The sequence below is a fragment of the Astatotilapia calliptera genome, chromosome 2, assembly GCF_900246225.1.
Source record: "Astatotilapia calliptera chromosome 2, fAstCal1.2, whole genome shotgun sequence".
Classification (NCBI taxonomy): Eukaryota; Metazoa; Chordata; class Actinopteri; order Cichliformes; family Cichlidae; genus Astatotilapia; species Astatotilapia calliptera.
The window spans coordinates 25,197,856-25,218,387 of NC_039303.1; the positions used below are offsets into that span (position 1 = coordinate 25,197,856).

At 43.1% G+C, this 20,532-nt stretch overlaps 3 protein-coding genes across 5 annotated transcripts in view; 2 read left to right on the forward strand and 1 right to left on the reverse strand.

Annotated features, from left to right (window-relative positions):
• ankhd1 (ankyrin repeat and KH domain containing 1) overlaps nucleotides 1–9,493 on the forward strand; it is a 33,926-nt gene extending 24,433 nt beyond the window's left edge. The window contains 22 exon segments of the mRNA XM_026189976.1: nucleotides 87–226; nucleotides 330–441; nucleotides 558–703; nucleotides 788–930; nucleotides 1,013–1,226; nucleotides 2,082–2,257; nucleotides 2,500–2,662; nucleotides 2,753–2,848; nucleotides 2,937–3,053; nucleotides 3,144–3,312; nucleotides 3,431–3,630; nucleotides 3,728–4,080; nucleotides 4,216–4,368; nucleotides 4,598–4,747; nucleotides 5,522–5,653; nucleotides 5,655–7,080; nucleotides 7,193–7,382; nucleotides 7,585–7,707; nucleotides 7,916–8,167; nucleotides 8,278–8,462; nucleotides 8,553–8,729; nucleotides 8,844–9,493. Coding sequence (XP_026045761.1) covers nucleotides 87–226; nucleotides 330–441; nucleotides 558–703; nucleotides 788–930; nucleotides 1,013–1,226; nucleotides 2,082–2,257; nucleotides 2,500–2,662; nucleotides 2,753–2,848; nucleotides 2,937–3,053; nucleotides 3,144–3,312; nucleotides 3,431–3,630; nucleotides 3,728–4,080; nucleotides 4,216–4,368; nucleotides 4,598–4,747; nucleotides 5,522–5,653; nucleotides 5,655–7,080; nucleotides 7,193–7,382; nucleotides 7,585–7,707; nucleotides 7,916–8,167; nucleotides 8,278–8,462; nucleotides 8,553–8,729; nucleotides 8,844–8,903 — 4,877 coding nt within the window. The 3' untranslated portion in view covers nucleotides 8,904–9,493.
• Nucleotides 9,494–10,632: 1,139 nt separating this feature from the next.
• higd2a (HIG1 hypoxia inducible domain family, member 2A) lies at nucleotides 10,633–12,316 on the forward strand. Its single transcript, XM_026190057.1, has 2 exons — nucleotides 10,633–10,862; nucleotides 11,762–12,316. Exons 1-2 carry the CDS (start codon nucleotides 10,676–10,678, stop codon nucleotides 11,926–11,928), a joined length of 354 nt encoding a protein of 117 aa, XP_026045842.1. The 5' UTR covers nucleotides 10,633–10,675; the 3' UTR covers nucleotides 11,929–12,316.
• A 745-nt stretch (nucleotides 12,317–13,061) lies between these two features.
• cltb (clathrin, light chain B) lies at nucleotides 13,062–19,004 on the reverse strand. Of its 3 annotated transcripts, none has more exons than XM_026190028.1 (6): nucleotides 18,572–19,004; nucleotides 17,976–18,019; nucleotides 17,694–17,811; nucleotides 17,289–17,400; nucleotides 16,357–16,410; nucleotides 13,062–14,123 (listed from the first exon to the last, which is right to left on the reverse strand). In XM_026190028.1, the coding sequence occupies exons 1-6, from the start codon at nucleotides 18,723–18,725 to the stop codon at nucleotides 13,952–13,954; spliced, it is 654 nt and encodes a 217-aa protein (XP_026045813.1). In that variant the 5' UTR covers nucleotides 18,726–19,004; the 3' UTR covers nucleotides 13,062–13,951. The 3 variants fall into 3 exon arrangements, with proteins under 3 accessions (XP_026045813.1, XP_026045822.1, XP_026045831.1); XM_026190037.1 differs by lacking the exon at nucleotides 16,357–16,410 and adding an exon at nucleotides 16,802–16,822; XM_026190046.1 differs by lacking the exon at nucleotides 16,357–16,410 and having other exon boundaries at nucleotides 18,572–19,003.
• Nucleotides 19,005–20,532: the final 1,528 nt, after the last annotated feature.

Here is a 20,532-nt window from a genome sequence, read left to right on the forward strand (position 1 = left end):
GAGATGCGAGACTGTGCTCTACAAAGTTTTGTTTTTCCTTTTTTTTGGAGGTGGTGCTTACATTTGTTTTTGTTTCTTTCTTGCAGCTGTGAGCAGCCGCGTGCCCATGCTGAACACTACATCTTCACCCACACCCCTTTCCCAGCCGCCCACACAGACGCCCGCAAACATCGCTTCTCCCCCTTCAGTCCTACCCCTTTACCCCTCTGTTGACATAGACGCACATGTAAGCCAGTTTGACATGACAGTATACATATTGTGATAATCCAAGTTAATACATTTATGTAAAAAGTAATATGCCCTGTTAAGAGAGAGTGTTTTCTTCACAGACGGAGAGTAATCATGATACGGCCCTGACGCTGGCGTGTGCAGGAGGACACGAGGAGCTTGTGTCTGTCCTGATTTCACGGGGAGCCAACATTGAGCACCGGGATAAAAAAGGTATCTTAGAAAGATGATTAGTCTTCTGATAGTATGGCAGTCTGGAGGGTTAGAGTTTAATTTTAATTCAAAATAGTTTCATTTAACAAAGGACTCATTATTTCTGTTCTCTACAGGCTTTACGCCGCTGATCCTGGCCGCCACTGCTGGCCATGTAGGCGTGGTTGAGGTACTCCTGGACAAAGGGGGTGATATTGAGGCTCAATCAGAGAGAACCAAAGACACACCCCTCTCCCTGGCCTGCTCTGGGGGACGCCAGGAGGTATAAAACTGTTTCAGTTTACTCTCACAGTCATGACATTCCTATACTCCTGCCGCTAACACCATTATCATCCATGTTGGTAAGGTTGTTGAGTTGCTGCTGCTGCGGGGAGCCAATAAGGAACACCGCAATGTCTCAGACTACACGCCTCTCAGCCTGGCTGCCTCTGGGGGTTATGTCAACATCATCAAAATACTCCTCAATGCTGGTGCCGAGATTAACTCCAGGTGAGCAACAACTGATACCATACATGTAGCATTTTCTCTGTTTTACGCTTCTTTTCTAAAGACTCTATTTCACTCTTTTCAGGACTGGCAGTAAGCTGGGAATCTCTCCTTTGATGCTGGCAGCTATGAACGGTCACGTGCCAGCAGTGAAGCTGTTGCTGGATATGGGTTCAGACATCAATGCCCAGATTGAGACCAACAGAAACACAGCTCTGACCCTAGCCTGCTTTCAGGGGCGGGCTGAGGTCGTCAGTCTGCTGCTAGATCGCAAGGCCAACGTAGAGCATCGTGCTAAGGTGAAGACTCGTGATCACATATAGCAGGACTCTGCTGCCACATTCAGAAAGTCAAATATCTCAGGGAGGTTTCTGAGTCGAGTGCACTGTGAAGTATCTGCAGGGACACCTTAATAAGAGCTGGTTGAATTAGCTTAATAATAAGAGAAGTTATTTAGTGCTTCCTTCATTGCCTTCTTTAGCAAAATGAACATGGTTTAAGAATGGAAATGAGACAACAAAAGAAATCATCTATATATATTTTACTTCAATTACAGATGATCTAAAGGCAGAGTTGAGGAACTAGGAGTAGATGGAACAAAAATCAACCATCACAAGCATTTCACCATTTATGTTCCTGTTTGTTTAAAATCTGAGCAATGAAGTGACATTTTTCTTTGTATGTAAAATGGATTAAACAATCCAATAAGAATAGACTGATTAAACTATTTGGGATGAGTTTTTGGTCCCATTTCAGGACCTGAGTTTCATCATAGCAGACTCAGTCCCGGCACCAGTACACGTTTCTTTTGTTAAATCCTTAAATTCTTCTTTTCCTTATCCTATGATGTTTGTAAAATAGTAAAAAATAATTACAAAAGAAGGTGGGAAGTAATTTTTTGGGACTGGTTGACCCACCAATTATCTTCACCATGGTTGAGCTAGGATTTACTTATTATACTTATATCCATCCTTTTACAGAGCTTGACATAATGGTGTGTGCTGACTACACAACCTGTTTATTATACAACCTTAAGCCCCCTAACTTCTCCCACTGACTCCGTGTCATGTATGAATTATTGGACGATACAAACACTATTTTTATCCTTTCGGGTTACCCTCTTGGCCTTCTTAATAACTGATCGGTTTAAACAGACTGGTCTTACCCCGCTGATGGAGGCAGCATCAGGAGGTTATGCAGAGGTGGGCCGAGTGCTGCTGGACAAAGGCGCCGATGTCAACGCTCCCCCTGTTCCTTCATCCAGAGATACTGCTCTCACCATTGCTGCCGACAAGGGCCACTACAAGTTCTGTGAGCTGCTCATCAACAGGTGAGGACTGTTTTGAGTTAAATCTCACTGTGATTCATCATTTAAGGGAATTGGGTTGAATGCAAGTTTATTTCTTAGTGAAGCAGATGTTTTAAGCCACGCTCTTTCTGTTTTTTTTTTTTTCTTTCTTGTTTTTGCTTTTAAAAACCAGATGCTTGCCATAAATTGTGTTCTGTCTTCTAACCTCATTAGCAAGGTGGCTTTCATTAACTGATGAAGGCAACAATTCTGTCTTATTTCAGAGGTGCGCATATTGACGTACGAAACAAGAAAGGGAACACTCCCCTCTGGCTGGCAGCGAATGGTGGTCATTTTGACGTGGTCCAGCTCCTGGTGCACGCCAGTGCTGATGTAGATGCTGCTGACAACCGAAAGATCACCCCGCTCATGGCTGCTTTTCGTAAGGTGCGCAGTTGAAGAAGACCTAAGAACGTTGCTTTGTTCTGCTGCACTTTAGGACGACTGCAGTTACTAATTCTTTACTTAAAATTTCAGGGTCACGTGAAGGTGGTGCAGTATCTTGTGAAGGAGGTCAACCAGTTCCCGTCAGATATTGAGTGCATGAGATATATCGCCACCATTGCTGACAAGGTAGGTATTGTTTGCATTTCAGTCAGTAGTCACCTACAGAACCTTTAGAGGAATATGCAGAGCTAAAACTCCAAATGTGACCCTGCAGGAGCTGCTGAAGAAGTGTCACCAGTGCATGGAGACCATTGTCAAAGCTAAAGACCAGCAGGCTGCCGAGGCCAACAAGAACGCTACCATTCTCCTCAAGGAGTTAGACTTGGAGAAGGTAATTTCAGTCACATGTGATAGTGTTTTAGGAGGTAAAAGCATTTTGAATAAAAGGCATAGATAAAAAGAGATTTTATGACTCTTGCAGTCTCGAGAGGAGAGCAAGAAGCAGGCTCTGGCTGCCAAGCGTGAGAAGAGGAAGGAGAAACGCAAGAAGAAGAAGGAGGAGCAGAAGAGGAAACAGGAGGAAGAGGAGGGGCAGAAAACCAAGGAGGAGACATTTGAGATGCAGGAGCAGAAGGAGGATTCCGCTGAAGGTATTGTTTCATTGAAACTTTTAACTCAAAAGTATTTTCATGACTTGGATACATTTTAACTAGAATCTTGTGGCCCGATTCTTCCTAATGCCTGAATTTTACCCTTCGCCTTCCTCAGAAGCAGAGGTTCCAATTGAACCTCCGAGTGCAACTACCACCACCACCATTGGTATATCTGCCACCTCCACCACTTTCACTACAGCTTTTAGTAAGAAGCGAGCGAGTGTGGCCACTACCCCAAGCACCAATCGGAAGAACAAAAAGAACAAGACCAAGGATTCGGTGCCCAATGAACCCATCATATTGCAAGATCCGCAGGTGAGCACTACTCTTTTTAATCTGCCCTGTTTTCATCTCCAGCTTATCCTAAAGATTGAAGAGGGGGAAATGACCAAATGTATGCATTTCTTAACAGGTTGCACTAGCACAGCACAAAGCTGACAAGAACAAGATCCACGGCGAGCCACGGGGTGGGGGTGGGGGAGTGGCAGGCGGCAACAGTGATTCTGACCCCTTGGATAGCACCGACTGTGCCAGTGAGAGCAGCAGCAGTGGGAGCAAGAGTCAGGAGCTCAACTACCTCCCTGACCTCACCTCCTCCGGCACCTCCTCCTCCTCTTCCTCGTCGTCCTCTTCTTCCTCTGCCCCCTCCTCAGGAGCAGTCCAGGCCCTCCTGTCCGGCCCAGAGAAGAGACACAGTTCCCAGACGCAGAGTGACGGCAAAGTGGAAAACAAATTCACAGTCTCCATCTCAAAACCAACGCAAAAGTGAGTCTCTGATCGAGCGGGCACGTTTGTTGTTTGACATGTACTTTTGTGTGTAACTTTGGATCTTTAGACATAACAACTACTACTTTGTTGCGTCCTATCATGTCTGTAAGCAAACAGTCTGTCTGGTTCCAGAGCTGCAGATGCAAGCGAGTCCACCACCAACTCCCTGCCCTCCCCGTTCAAGACCATGGCTCTTCCTGTCACCTCACCCAACAGTAAGCTCAGCCTCACGAGTCCAAAGAGAGGCCAGAAAAGAGAAGAAGGTTGGAAGGAAGTCGTCAGAAGGTCAGTTTATGAGTTTGACTCGACGTGTGCAAATTATCAATAGCAATACTAACTTTTTTGTTCTCCCCATTGTCAAATTTTACTTTTTTCTTTTATTATATTATTATGTATACATCTTAAGGCAAGGCATTGCTTGCACACAAAGCCAATGATTGCATGTTTTTTGATTGAATTAAGAGACCGCTATAGTACAAACATTAATATCATCATTTCACGTGTTCTTTTGAAGATCAAAGAAGCTTTCTGTACCAGCGTCCGTTGTGTCTCGGATCATGGGTCGAGGAGGCTGCAACATAACAGCCATCCAGGATGTGACAGGAGCTCACATTGACGTGGACAAGCAGAAGGACAAGAATGGAGAGAGGATGATCACTATAAGGTAAAAGCAGCACCCTCTGCTGGACTACAAAGCCATTACAGCTAAATTATATCAGATGGACTGGTATATGAAGCCTTTTTATTTTTTTATTTTTTATTTTTTTTGGGGGGGGGGCATGACAAAATACAGATCTGACATTTAATGTGCGAAATATGCAGATTTTCTTTTGCTAGTATTTTCCTCAAGATACTCCCAGTTCACAAAGCGGAGGTGGAAGAGTGAGATATCATATAAGGAGTCTTTGCAAGACATTGCGTTTTTTCAGAATAAAGGCAAGAAGCATATTTTGGGATTGAACGTATGCAAAGCTTGCCTGTATACCTCTACATAGCCTGCAAAACAGCTTTGCCTCTATTGCTACATATGAACATCCATGCTATTTTGAAAGTATGGGTCAGCCTCTTTAATAGGTTTACTGCTCTTTATTCACATCATGGATGCTTAAGGCTGAAATGAAAATGAGTGATTAAAATGACTTGCGAAATTGCGGCGAGCTATACTATATTCAGTGTGTAGAGGGAAAATAAGCACATCTAGAAACTTTACTTCCTCTTTGGTGTAGTTTTGCAGCTTAATGTTGTGTATTGAGCTTTTCTGGGTTTGGTGTTTTGTATGAGGTGCAGAACCTAGAGCTACAGTTGGTGGGCAGTTATTTGGCAAAATAATAAATGACATATTTTTAAAACCCTTTTTTTTTTTTTTTTTTGCCAGATTTTTTTTTTTTTTTTTTAAGGACATATTTTTGAATAAGCATATTCTGGTGTTTGGTTTCAGAGGAGGCACGGAGTCTACAAGGCATGCAGTCCAGCTGATCAATGCTCTGATCCAGGACCCGGCCAAAGAGCTTGAGGATCTGATTCCCCGGATTCACATCAGAGCACCGGGCTCGAAAACGACCTCAGCTTCCTTTCCCCAGTACCACGGGGGCCACCAGTGGTTCAACCACTGGGCCAAAGGCTCTAAGCTCATTGCCCACGTCAACAGGCGTCTCGTTCCAGCCTCCCTCATCCTCGTCTTCATCCTCTTCTCAGGCTGGGGGAAAGATCGGGAAAGGGCTGTCGTCAAACGTCAGGCAGCCTTTCCCAGTGTCCCTGTCCCTGGCATACACCCACCCTCAGCTGGCGCTCCTGGCTGCTCAGACCATGCACCAGATCAGGCACCCTCGTCTACCCATGGCGCAGTTTGGTGGCACCTTCTCTCCTGCTGCTAGCACCTGGGGACCTTTCCCCGTGCGCCCTGTGAGTCCCGGCAGTGCTAACAGCTCCCCCAAACACAGCGGAGGATCCAGTAACACAGGACCACAGGCCAGACCCAACTCGAATCACAGTGAACACAGCAGCACCGCAAGCTCAGGAGTCCCAGTCACGACCACCAATACCGCCACCACCAGTGCTCCCAACACATCCGCTGCTATAGCTACACCTCTTACGCCTAACCCTACTCCATATAATCCCCAACAGAGTGTCGCTACGCCTTCCTCTGTCAGAAAACAGCTCTTTGCCCCAGACCCCAAGCCTGCCGGTGTCACACCCGTTTCTGTTTCGTTGCCTTCCAGTGGCAGTAGTACAGTACGAGGCACCGGCTCTCCCGCACATCACAGTTCCACTACAACTACGGCAAATGCTCCTCAGCAGCCAGTGGGACCCATTTCACAGCCCCCCATCCAGCCAGTTAAAACAGAGCCCAGTGCTGCTCCCCCTGCTGGAAAAGACAAGTCGTCTCTGCCCGTAGAGAGCCAGCCCGCTGCTGTCAGCGAGAGCGGCAACTCTGTGAGTTTCGCGGCCCCTGCCATGTCCTTAGCTCCAAAGCCAGAACCCCGCCAGCAGTTACCTCCCCCTCCCTCCTCTGTACCATCCACAGATGTTCCACAGCCTCACCTCAACCCACAGCCCAGTTCTCACCTACCCACAGCACCTGCTGCTGTTTTCTCGCACAACGTCGTGCACCCCAACAACACAGTACCCCACTTCTCAGCACCTGCGCCCAGAGTCTCCCATCGTATGCAGCCACCAGGGCCTTATTATTCCCTTTCTGAGCAGCAGCAGCAAACACAGCAGCAACAACAGTCTGTATTTGTACCCTTCAGCACTCACCAAGAAGTCCCAAAACAAACCCAAAACCCAACTTCCCAGGCAACAAGTTTGCCTCCACAAGCTCAGACCCAAGCTCAAGCCCAGATCCCAGGCTCCCTTCAGGTCTCTGGTAATCTTGGAATGATGAACGGTTCTCAAATGCAGCATGTCGCCAGTGCAGGCAAGCCTCAGCAGATGCACGCCAACCTCGGTCATACAGGTCTCTTCAGTTTCAGCAGCATCTTTGATAACAGCAACCAGGTAGGCGTAAATAAATCTTCACAACTACAACTTTACTTGACCGTGCATTTACTTTGGTAAGGGCACCATTCAGCTGGATTGTGATAGTAATCAGTTGTGCTTGCCTTAGCAGGTGGGAAACAATCCAGTGTGGGGTGCATGCCATTTGCCTACTCGATCACCCCCAGAGCAGTCTTTCTCGGCTCAGCAAGCGTACATGAGCATGGGCCAGATGGAGAATATGATGCCCCCACCTCCTCCAGACAGCTCAAAAGCCCCTGGCTACCGTTCCACCACCCAGAGGATGGTCAACAGCCCCATCGGTATGGCTGCATTTTTGTTTAATTCCAGTTCTTTGGGTTTAATAATCAAAATAATTATCAGAATAATTTCAGGAGAAATAAAGAAGGTGGTGATTACAGTACACATGCAACCGGATGTGGTGAATCTATGTTGACATGTAAGGTCTTATTTATATTTAGTACTGTAAAGCTGACAGTCTCCTTCTATTGTCTGTGTCCTTAGCGTTGCCTAACTTTGCCACCGGGATCTCTGGCGGTGCTGTTTTTCTACCTGGTCATACAGCTGGCACACCCTCATTCAGCAGACAGCACTTTTCCCCCCACCCATGGAGTGCATCCACATCAGGTACCAGGCTCACAGACCGCTTCTCTTTAATTCTTTTACATTTTAGGCCTTAAATGTACCCCTGACCCCTTTTATAATCCCTTTAACATTAATTTAATATTAGAGAGTTTAATAGCATTTTTCCATGCTTGTTTAAAAACAAAAACAAATTCGTCTCTTAAAAATTATTTGGAAGTGCTCTAACCTAGGCTTTGTCTTTTCCCACCAGGTGAATCTCCTGTCCCACCTCCCTCCACGGTGTCCTCCTCTGCCCTTTCCACCTCAGCGGTTGCTTCACCTCCTCAGCCTAAGCCAGGCAGCTCCTCGCAACAGGACCGGAAGGTTCCCCCACCCATCGGCACAGAGCGGTTGGCCAGGATCAGACAGACGGGGTCTGTAAACCCACCTCTGCTCACAACCAGCTACACGGCATCAGTTGGACAGGGAGGCATTTGGTCATTCGGGGTTGGCAGTGGTTCAGGTAAGAGCAAATTGGGCCCGTGTGAGAGTTGAACACAGCCATATACAGAAATGGGTTCTCAGTAACTTTGGCGTCCAGCGATAAAACCGCCTTGTGTTGTTTTGGTACAGAGGCCATGTCTGGTTGGTCCCAGCCCTTGATGAACAGCCACATGATGCACCCGCAGATGCACGCGGAGCAATCGGCCTTCTCTCAGCACCAGCCCATGGAGCAGGACGACACGGGCATCGCAAACCCTGCTAACAACTACCACCAGCCGCAGCATTTGCCCAACAGTTACATGGATTTCCCAAAGGTAACTCAGAGTAACAGCTCTGACGGACTTTCAATGCCCATTTGTCTGTGTACTTGTGTTTTAACGGCTATCTGTGTCCATTTTGTCCAGGGGATGCCAATGTCTATGTATGGAGGAACCATGCTGCCCCCTCATCCTACCATGGCAGAAGGCCCAGGGGGGCCGATGTACAATGGTTTGCACGCTGGTCACGCTGGTGACCCTGCATGGAGCCCCATCATTAAAGTGGTCCCAAACAATGCAGATAACTCTGACCCACAACAGCAGGTAAAGTTGGCCTTTATTAAAATCAGACTTGCGACACTTGTGCAGATTTATGCCGTTTTATAAGGAGCAGCATTTGACTAATAACCCCCCTGACCTTTCTCCTCTCTCCTTCAGGTGTGGACCGGTACCTGGGCACCTCATGTGGGCAATGTGCACCTGAACCATGTCAATTAGACGGCATCCTACAGCAATCAAACACACACAGCATGACCCACAGTGCAAACATGTAATACCAACTGACCGACACGACCGAATAAGACGACGAAAAAATTAACGCGTAAACTTTTAAACTTTAGTAGAGACCTGAAATGCAGAGTAAAGGTTGAAGAATTGGAAGTTCTCTTTGACGCCATTCTTTGATGTGCCTATCTAACGAGGAAAGAGGAAATTGGGCCAGAGCTGTTATCAGTGTCCCAATGATGCAAACACACACACGCGCGCGATCACCTGTTCAACAGGATCCATTCTCTGCGTAGTTTAGCGATTTTTGACTTTAAACCCGCGTACACCGTTCTTGGGCTGCGGGGTGGGGTGGGGGGGGGCTCAACATGAAGTAGCTATTTAAACTTGGCCCAGAACTAGATGATGATTACCTGAAGAGCGAAATCAGAACCTTTTAGAGTGGTAAATACATGTATAATTGTTTACATACTAAAAAGGGTTAAAATGAGAGTAAATTTCATGTCGTATAGTGGCTCTACTTTATGTAGCCTGTATTAATGTGAAATATTTACCTTAATATTCAATAAAAAGATTGAAAAATATTTGTGCTGAAGCTTTTTTGTTTATCTTTGTTGATGCATATGACTCCTGAGTCTTCAGTTAAGTTTTGTTTTTTTTGTTTTTTTTATCCACTAGATTTTGATTTTTTTATTCCTCTTTGGGCTCAAGCTTCCTGACTGCATGATTTCTTAGGCAGACATTAAAGTATTTCATTCTAAGTGCTTCACTGAGGGGGAAAAGTGATTTCATGTTTGAGAATCAGTGAAGGTTGTACAATACTGCCACTCAGTGGTAAGAGTGGGGTTTATTTTGTGAAAAATTGAGAGCTATGTGAAAATCCCAATATACCGCGTAGCTTTCCTCCCTATAGCAAACAATTTGTGATTTAAAATAAAATGTGGCACCTGAAGATTCGTTTAGATTTAATGTGTAGCTGTTTCATTGATGCATTGTACAGCACATAAGGAATGTGCCACTGGAAAGTGAAACCTCACATTCAGGAAAATTAGAACGTCCAGCAGTTGCTACAAATATTTATTAGGCCACTTTTTTTTTTTTTTTTTAAATATGGGATTCAATTTCAAGTAATTACAAGTCATGACATTTTAATTATCAAAATGGAACCATCCTGCTGTGTATATAGAACCTCAATCTTGATTGTTTGTGGTAAGTATCCAGTTACATCACTGGACAGTAAATGACCTAAATTGAATTTAACATCCGCTGAACTTTATTCTAAAACAAATCTGACTTTTTAATTTCTGTTAAAGTTAAAAAACTGCACATTTAACACACCTGCAAATAGGTGGGGGGAGAGTTTAGCTTTGAGTTGAAAGTTGTGCATTGAGAAGCTGCAATAAAGTGTACTCTAAAGTAAAAAGAAAAAGCGCAATTATATCTAAAGAAAAAGCACTTACTGCGCACAATCAGATATTGGATCATAATATTGCTGCAGCTGGGTATGCTTTTAAATACTTGTATACTAAAATACTTGAATATCTGCACTAAGAGGCCGTGGTCAGTGTTTAGTCTAATTTATATTTCTGTTTTATATTTCTGAAGTGAAAGATTGATGAATTTGTCCAAGGCATTCCTCTCTAATCAAGGTAGACTTTTTTTTTTTTTTAAATTTAAAATATTTGGACCTTTATTGTGAAGCCGTGGAAAATTTTAACCGGAAATGTAGTTCTTGGGATTTCCTGGTTGTCATACCCAAGGTAAGCATGGCGGCAGCAGCAACACCCGGAGTTGCAGAGCAAACACCCGGAGCAGCTCCGCAGAGAGCTGTGCCGTTTGATTTATCCCAGGCTCCAAACATCGAAGGCTTCAACCCTTTGCCTAAAGTCAAAGATGAGACTTTCAAGGAAAAGTTTGCGAGGAAAACCAAGGAGAACCCATTCGTCCCGATAGGTGAGTTACACAAGCGGAGAAAAGCGCTGCACCGTAAAGTCACAACTGCGGTCTGCTATGTCCTCTACTTCACACAACTATGTTAGCGCTTAAATATAAAACATAAAGGCTTGGGTGAGTGGTGGGCACGACATCCGCTGATAACACAGCAGAGGTGTGTGGCTAGATCGACGTAACCGATGACATATTTCCCAACGATCTGCTTTCGGTACCGGAAATATTCCCGGAGCTGCTCCTCCAGCTGTGCGGCAGCGTCCTCTCAACCCTCGGAGGTCATTGTGGTCATTCTTCATATATTTTGTAACTCGTGGTCTGCACAATAAAACCTTCAATACATCAAAGCGTATTAAAAGCCGTTTTAAGTGGATAATGTAAAACCGGACAAACATGTTTGGGATATAATTGGACTGTATCTCACATTCTTGTTCATCTGTCAACAGTTATTTACGCAATTCTGTATCTGATATACTACTTACTGTTGCTTCACGAGTGCTTTATTAAAATAGCCTGTGCTGTTTTCTTTCATTGTTACTCCCAAAATCATACATATAGTCCGTTGATGCCTATGATGATTATTGCTGATTCTTGTTTTGTGTTCCCTGAAGCGTTTAAGATTCTAATTTAGAAGCTGTTTACGCTGAGGTCATCTGTTGTTGACATCTGTAGCAATAATGCTGTCATTAGAAATGAACAGTCTCCTTTTATTTTACCGTTGACTGCAGCCACCCTGATAACTAAAAAGTGTCTGTGCCAAAGGAAAGTGCAGCTTTTATATCTCCATCACCCCATTCTACTTGATATTAGTTACACTATTCAGCCATGAGCTTTTCCTTGTCTGTGGATCCAGTTAACTGTCCTAATAAACTGGGTTTATAAGCTATAATTTCTTTATTTTCCAGGTTGTTTGGGAACAGCGGGAGCGCTGATTTATGGTCTCCGTGCCTTCCATCAAGGGAAAACCAGACAGTCCCAGCTCTTGATGAGGGGACGCATCTTTGCTCAAGGCTTCACTGTAGTTGCCATTATTGTTGGTGTTTTTGCCACGGCTCTGAAACCCAAGCAGTGAAATGGATCGATCCCACATCTCTGCCATTGTCCATTCAGTGTGTGGAATCGCAGCAGACTCTGGACTTCTTTAAATGAACTGAATAATGTATTGGGTCTTTAACATTCTTCAGACACATATGTAAATGTCAGCATTATTTATTGCTGTTTAAAAACTGTGAATCACTCACAAAAAATGATTATTTTCGCTTCTTGCTGACAGTGTGGAACAGCAAAGTTGAATCGGCTTGTTACCAGTAAGCAGGCTGGACTTCTTTAACACTACTAAAATTGTGTTGAAGCAAATTGCTGATAAATGTAAATTGTTTTCTTGCTCATTTGGTGAGCTCGGCTTCAAATGTATCCCCCATACTGTTATTATTATATTCTAATAAAATGTCACATTTGAACCTGGTGTCATATTTAAGATAAAGCACCATATCTTGTGTTTGAGTTTCCTGGTGTGCTAACCTATAAGGTTATATTGACAAACTCAGTGTGGAAATTCGTTGTTAATGACTTGAGTTAGGCCCAAGTCCACCTTAAAACACTCAACAGAATAAAATCCTCCTAAGAAGACCTTCAGGTGTTATGTGTAGTGTAATAGTGTAAATTATACACTTTATAAAGTCACCTCTCAGAGAATTGTGCTAGCCAAGTTAAGCATGATATGTATAAAAAATTATGCTTAAAAGATTTAAAATATCTGTAAATAACCCAAACGTGGTCATAATATTAGCACTGACTTTAGAGCTACCTTAATTATTTGTCGCACATATGGTGCTGGAAACATTCCTCAGAGACTAGAGCAGATGTGGTCTTCTGATCTGCATTCAGAGATGCTCTTCTGCATACCTTGGTTGTACCAAACAGTTATTCAGGTTACTGTTGCCTTCCAATCAGCTTGAACTACTCTGGTCATTCTCTGTAAACCTCAGAGTTGTTTGTGTGGGGAAATCTCAGTAGATCAGCAGTTTCTGAAATACCCAGAGCAGCCACTCCAGCACTAACAACCATGCCACATTCAAAGTCACTTAAATCACCTTTCTTCTCCATTCTGATGCTCTGTTTGAACCACCTATCAAAGTTGCTTGTATGTCAAAATACAAGGGCATAAGTAAGCAATTATCACAGCTAAGAATTGAAGACAAATCGTTTGAAGTGATCATACTACACTGTTTTTATTTTCCAGTTCCCTTTTAACATTCACTTTTTCACTATTCCTTAAATCCAAATAGGCAGCATGTGAAACAGTGTGAAGACATCGCTGTTGTAAATGACCCCGTGCATCATTTCTTTAAAAAAAAAAATTAAAATTTGTTGGCGTAACAGAAAATGGTATAATATAGCAAAATAAGAAACAAGCCGTAAAATGTGTGAACTCTGAAAATTTCAATGAAATCTTTGGTTGTAGTTCAATGTTTCTTAATTTAGCTGAAATCTTGCCAAATTGAAGAGAAATTCATCCAGCTAAGTGCTCAAATTGTAGAAAGAGGTTGATCAAAAAAGGCCACGAGCTTGGGTATGTTATAGTGAAAAATATGCTAACTTAAAAACAGTAATTAGGGATATAATATAATACAGTGAACATTAATGTGCTTCGGTTAATGGTTTATAGTTGATGAGGCAAAACTGGTTACAATCTAATCTGTAACAGTGCTTAATCGCTAAGTGTTTGACCGTAATGCTAATTTATAAATTCAACTAAAAATGTGCATCCAAAATATCAGGAAGTCATGCAATAAAGTTGACCTAGTAACAATTTATAAGTTAAAGGAGAAAGGGAAATTACTGAATTTACAGTAACAATATTTTCTTAATATAGCAGTGATGAAGCTGACCAACTAAAGGATGTTGTAACAGTAATCCCTCCTCTCACAGGTTTAAGTATATTATTTGACTCTAACAGGCATCGTTAAAGGCAGGAAGTGTTTAAAGGTTATAAACATACCAGGGTGTTTTTCGTACACAAAAGGGCATACAAATCCTTCTGATGCAAAGTGAGATTAAAAGGCAATGTTTCTAGCTCCCCCCAGCGACATGCTCTAGCGAACTAGAGGTGTCTGTTTGAGAGAGATCAGCACAGAGCGCATTCGGGAAACATCCTTCGCCTGCTTGTTGGTTTTTGGATTGAAGTCACAGAGACGAGCTACTCTCTCCCATTCAGACCCGGGGCTGTTGCTGTCCGTCTCTGCCAGGAAAGCCTCCTCAGATGCTCTGTGGATGTGAAGGGAAGCACAGAAAGGTGTCGGTGAGCTGGAGGTTATCAGAGGGATTTCACGAAAGCAAACGCAGCCTGAGCCAAACACGGTTCCCAACCACAAAGTTCAATCACACCAAGAGCACGTGCTCACGAGATAGTAAAAGCAAAAAATACCTCATGCATGTCTTTATGCCGCAGATGGTGTAGAAGATAGATGTAGCTTCCAGATCTAAAACCCGAATCCTGCTTTTGTTTTAATGGCCAGCAGGGGGCGACATCCCAGACTAATAAAGGACTTGAAAGTAAATAGACGTGGCTGAAAAAGATCCTCGGCTGCCTCACTCTTTGACATCAGTAGAATTTTTCACGAGGACTTTATGGGCTCAGAAGTTTTTGGTCCATTTAAAAAACAAAAAAATAAACAAACTAAAAAAAACCCCTGATTATTCTAAGGGTCAGATTGAAGCAGCTCATTGGCTAACAATTTGTCAATATCAAATCATGGAAAAGCATAATTGGACTTAAGGGTAGCTACTAGGGCTGGGCCATATTATACCGTTCACGGTAATACCGGTATAATGTTAGGCAATGATAGGAAAATGAAATATCGCGATAGAATGGGAGTAAAACGCGCATGCGCAGTGCCTTTGTTTTCATACGCACATGGCCGATTGTTGAGTGAAACAGATGAACCAGAATTGGTTTGTAAAAATGGTGCAACTTCAGTGATGTGGAACTGGTTTGGTGTTTGTTCGTCAGATACACAACAAAGCACATTTTTTTGCAGAACATGCAAGCGGCCGTTGTTATTGTCATATTTGTCGGACTAAGATGCTCTTAAATCTGGGAGTAATCTGGGTCCTAAACTCCGTATACTTCAGGTCAAACAACACTGCAGCGTCACTTAGAGTTAAAAACTGTCTAAATTCTTTCATCTTTAATAAAACGATCAGCATTGCTGCTTTACCAGGTGTAACTATAAAGTTTAACTTCCAGGCATCCATGAAAACAAAAGTTATTACATTTAACGGAGTTAGAAGTTAGCAGGAAGCTAGCGGAAGTTAGCTCGCTAGTTTCGCTAGTTACCTAAGCATGATATTGCATGTTCTGACTGAGAGATTTCTGAAAAAAATCAAACGTACAGCTCTGCTATCACTTCCAACATAAATGAAGACAGGAAACTAAACAGCAGTGACGTTTGTAGGGTTACTGAAGTTGGGCTAGCTGGTATATAATGATGTGCTACGTGATCGCTAGCGACACAGCTATGTTAGCATAACATAAACAGTGAAGCTGGAGGACGAACACTAACACTTTTCCACTTATAAAAGTTAACGTGAAGGTTCCAGATGGTTAGAGACAAATGCAATCGCATGGCAGGATACTGTAAACGGACCAAACTTCAGTCAGGAGAACAACTGAGATAATCCATCCACAATACGAGGTTAGTCATTAATATACTGCAACAACATGGGAATAGAGCAGCTGCCAGAGAATTCAACATTAATGAATCAATGGTACAGAAGTGGAGGAAGCAAGAAGAATGAGTTTAATAAAGTTTGATTTATCTGACTGCTTTGTTTCGCTTAATGTGCCTTATAATCCCGTGCACCTTATGGTCCGAAAAATACGTACTGCACACTGCAGTTTAATGTTGCAAAGCACCTCTTTTTAACTTCAGTGGATATTATACATGGTTATGCTCAGGATATGTCAGCCCATTTCTACTGGAAATGCCTTTTGGTTAAACTTTCAGCAAGGAATTTGCATTTGCACTGTTACATTTTTATAAAGCTTTAATGTACATAAAAACCAGCTTCTTGTTTAAGTGAAAATAAATGGAAGGTTGTCTTTTTGCGCTAGTAATTTTGTGGAGTTGTAGTTTGTCTCGCATCAATTATATCGTCAGTTATATCGTTATCGCAAATTTTCAAATATATATCGTGATAAATATTTTTGGCCATATCGCCCTGCTCTAGTAGCTACATCCATCTTTCATACAGTCTATACTTTATACCCAACATACACTTCATTGTTGACATATTTAATATTTATTTTTGGTATATAAAAACATCCAGGGCACAAATCAGTCAAAAAGAACACAAATAATGCCAAATGAAGCCTTTGACAAAAAAGAAAAAACAAAACAAAACACAATTCCAGTGTTGGGTCATGCATCGTGGGCAAAAGAGGTCATTCAGGGGGCAGATCATACAATATTAGAAGGCAGAAGAATTCTAAACGTACACAAAGCCTATAACATCAGAGTTGGGCTGTTTGTAGAAAGCCTTATCAGCAATCCTAGCGTGCAGAGCAAGGCCAAGAAAGCAGGAAAAAAGAAGGAGAGGAGAACAGTTTCAGTGTCAGTCAACAAGCAGAAAAGTGTTAGAGTCTGGGTTATTGTAAGCAACTGAGAAACATTTCTAATGAGGTGGAAACAGTGACTAAACATCTCGCACTAGTGTCATAAACAATCTAGGATGGTCTTTGCTCTAGCATGGGGAGGGGGCGACTGCAGCATTTTCTTTCTGCTGTCTGCATTCTTTTCAGCTAGCTAGTTTCCTGTTTTGCTTTCTGGGCACTTGAACTGGACACACAGCTGTAGACTAATATCTCATCAGAGTATTGCCTCTCAGTCCTTTATAAAAAAATAGAAGAAAAAAAGAAAAGAGCTACAGATGCAGAGCGGTACCGTGCCAGACTTGGATAGAGTCTGTTGGGAAGTGTGAGAGAATAACTGGTTAGCTTGGTCAAGAAAAGAGAGACTGCACAGTTTATGACACTGAGGGGAACCAGGCTAAATGAAGTACTAAGTATTATAGTGTTGTAATCTGTTGTGATCACCTTGGTGCAGTAAATTCAACACATATACCACAACCGTGTCAATTTATCAGTCAGCTGTAAAACATACACAGGTCTAGGATGTAATCTTGTAGAGAAAGGCACAGTTTCCCACACCTCGGAAGAACCTATAAGGACCTCCACTGAACCTCCACTGAACTTATAGTTTAGAGCGAGGCATGTTTGCTAACTGAACCACAATGTTTGTTTTACCAAGAACAACTACCTCTAACTACCAATATAAAATTCAAAACAAAGGTAGTAGAGTGATTACAACATCACCATCATCGATTACTTCTCTGCACATTAGCGGTGGGGTGGGGGGGTCAGATCCTAACCTGTTGTTGGTCTTATTCTTCTCCATCTGCTCACTTTGGTGTACGTGCCAGTCTTCAAGCTCCTTCTTCGCTTTCACTCTCCATTCTTCCTCCGCTGCCTTGGATGCCGAGTCTTATTAGGACGCAAGAAAGCAGAAACGTCACACAGTTGTATTACATTTAATTTCTTCTGTTTCTATGTGTGACACAGATCTTTTCTGATTAGTTTAAACTTTATCACCAGTGTGTTGAAAGCCAGTTTAGCCTCTAACAGAAGGGCAAATAGCAGTACAGTGAAGTGTTAGTAAATACGTGTGAAATGAACCAGGGACCTTGTAAGGAAAATAAGAAGAATCATAAGAGCTACACAGCACTAAGTGCATTACACACAATCACTGACAGCGGCAGGGAAACATTGTTACCAACCTAATGCTTCAAGGCGTGCCTTCTGCTCCTCCCTCCATTTGCGTAAACTTTCAGGTTCTTGCCTTTGAATATCCACCTGGGCGATGGCTGCGTAGCTGTCTGTTGGGCCATTGGACTCCTGTTGGGGTACGCAAAACATGTACACCATTAGAAGCAGCTATTCGGTTCATTTATGCGTGAACGCCACAGCAAACCCACTCCTTCATCACATGATTACGGTGTTCGGAATAAAACTCAACCACACATAGGTTATATAAAGAGACAGACAAGAATGAAGCTCACCTGAAACAGGTCTCCATTCAACGTGGCAGGCTCTTCAAACCCGTCTAGCATTTTTTTTTTTTAAAAACAAAACAAAAAAATACAGATATAAGTTTAGATGAACTTCTTGGAGTTTATCCGCTTATACTTCCTTGCTATCTGGAGCGACTTATGCTCGCTGCTACTACTACCGTGGTGTAACTTTTGGTCTCGAAACGGATAAGACTTCAGAAATGCAGCAACACCTGTTTGGTTACCTGCTTAATATTGTCTGGGCTGCTTTGTCGGTTAGAAGGCCAGTAGCACTTGTTCGCTTGCTTAGTTTTAAGGTGCTAGTGTCACATAGCTAATGTTATGTGGGATAGCGTTAAACAAAACCTACGTTGTCGCAGCTAGCTAAGCTACAAGGCTAACGTACTGTTAGTTTGAATCTAAATAGGAAGCAATAAGAGTGTTAACCACTTATATCAGACAGCGGTGTTGTTAACATATGGCGGTGGGGCCTTTGTTGGCTAACTACTAAGCAAGTTACCGATGCAAGTTCCTGTATTAGTATTAGCTAGCTCTAGTTAGCTTTGTTTGCTCGTTAGCTGACGTTAGCTCAGGGACAAGCTTGCCATAGTTGTCGGTCTGCGGCTGCTGAACACCGGCTCCTTCTAGGATCCCAAATGCGTCGCCATCGTTTTCTATCCCCGCTATCTCATTCTCCTGTTGAGCCAGGAAAGCGGCGGCCGGGTCCTCTTCAGTCGGGTGCGCTCCGTTGTCAGCCATCTTTCACAAAAAGTGTAGAAGTTTGACTGAGCTTGCTTAGCTTGCTAAACGTTAAAGCCACAAAAAATCAGGCCACCGAGCTCTGCAACGTTAATAGTAACAACTTAAAAATTCGATTAGAGTGTTATCTATTCTAAATATCGCTTGGAAAAATAGAGTCAGCTAGTAAAGCATACGGAACAAACAATCTACGCGTCGATTAAAGGCCGTAACTGATGATTCATTATTTCTTCACTTGTTCAACCAGTATGTGTATGATGATAGAGCAGGGGCAGCACCCCGAGGGGACCTTTACATTTTGTTGGAGTTTGTCGCCATCTGCTGGCCATCTGCAGCACAGCACTGTCATCTCAAGGGTTGTAGTGCTAATGCAGTGACAGTAATAAAAAAATATATACAAACCTTATATAGCACAATTTATAAACAGAAATGGAAAATGGTTCGTAAAAGCATAAAGGTTATGCATTCACCCCCCCTGCAGGAAAATGAATATCCTCAGCAAAATCTACATGAGTGGATCATTAAAAGGGAGACGCAGCAGACATCCTCACCACTTAACTGGAACACCTTCAGATCCTCCCTGCCACCTGCTTCTGGATCAAAGATTTCCTCACTAACCGCCCCCAATCAGTCCGACTTTGCCCCCACCTCTCCCCCCACTCGCTGTCACTCTGCACCAGATCCCCCTATTGTATGCCCTCTACACTGATCTCAACCCACCCAACCAACATAGTCGTCAAATATGCTGATGACATACTGGGTTCATCTCTGATGGAGGCGTACAGGGCAGAGGTAGAGAAACTTGTCACACTGGTGCTCAGAAAATAACCTAAAGCTGAAGGTCCTTAAAACAAAAGAGCTCACCTTGTCCTCCGCTGGCCTTCTACTGCTCCACAGTGGAGCATGCTCTCCTACTGCCTGGGTGTTGGGTACGCAGGGGCCACAGCTGAGAGCAGGAAGGATGTGCAAATGTAAATAACATCGCCCAAAAAACCATTGACTGTCCTCTGCCAACCCTGGAGGCCAGGTCAAGATCTCCGGTCAGTCAGGTCCTACACCTCCAGACTCACAAACAGCTTCTTCTCCTGGGCCATTCGGACTGTTAAACACTCAACAAACACCCACACCCCACACCTGCCCACTCACCTCACCATGGTTTGAGTAATCCTCATCACTCAGGTGACTCACACACTGTCTATTCAGACCATGTATTTTCTTTACACTGCTTCCAAGCACTTTGGAACTTGTTCTCTAAAGTGTGCCTTTCTCTTATTTTTGTATATACCCCTCTTGACTCTATATATTTCTCCTGTTTGCTATTTACTCCTGCTACGGATCTTATTAACGGCCTATGCTTTGCATTTATGATCATTAGTAATGACCTTTCAGTAATGGTCGATGTGGTTAGTGTTAGTGGAGTTTTGTACCATTTAAAAATCCATAATTGGAAAAAACAGCACTGGATAAACAGTTTGGGGACAAAGTTAAAGAGACGAGGCTGATATGGTTTGGATACATGCAGAGGAGTGATAGTAGATATAGTGGACAAAGGATATTGAAGATGGAGCTGTCAGGCAGGAGGAAAAGACCACAGAGGAGATTCATGGATGTAGTGAAGGAGAACATGCAGAGGGTTGGTGTGGCAGAGGAGGATGCTGGCGATAGGATGAGACGAAAGTTGTAGCGACCCCTAGAGGAAGCAGCTGAAAAAAGAAGATACACATTAATTATTGCATAAATCTGGCTAGAACTGATATAGTGTCTGTCATATGAATGTTAATAATAAATATTACCCTCCTCAATTGTT

Excerpts from the sequence above, each read along its gene's own strand:
- higd2a (XM_026190057.1), top strand. The coding sequence starts at position 10,676 with ATGGCGGCAGCAGCAACACCCGGAGTTGCAGAGCAAACACCCGGAGCA. Across the intron at positions 10,863-11,761 it reads GAACCCATTCGTCCCGATAG|GTTGTTTGGGAACAGCGGGA; the intron begins GTGAGTTACACA and ends TTTATTTTCCAG.
- cltb (XM_026190028.1), bottom strand. The coding sequence starts at position 18,725 with ATGGCTGACAACGGAGCGCACCCGACTGAAGAGGACCCGGCCGCCGCT. Across the intron at positions 18,020-18,571 it reads GCCGCAGACCGACAACTATG|ACGGGTTTGAAGAGCCTGCC; the intron begins GCAAGCTTGTCC and ends AAAAAATGCTAG. Across the intron at positions 17,401-17,693 it reads GGCACGCCTTGAAGCATTAG|ACTCGGCATCCAAGGCAGCG; the intron begins GTTGGTAACAAT and ends CGTCCTAATAAG.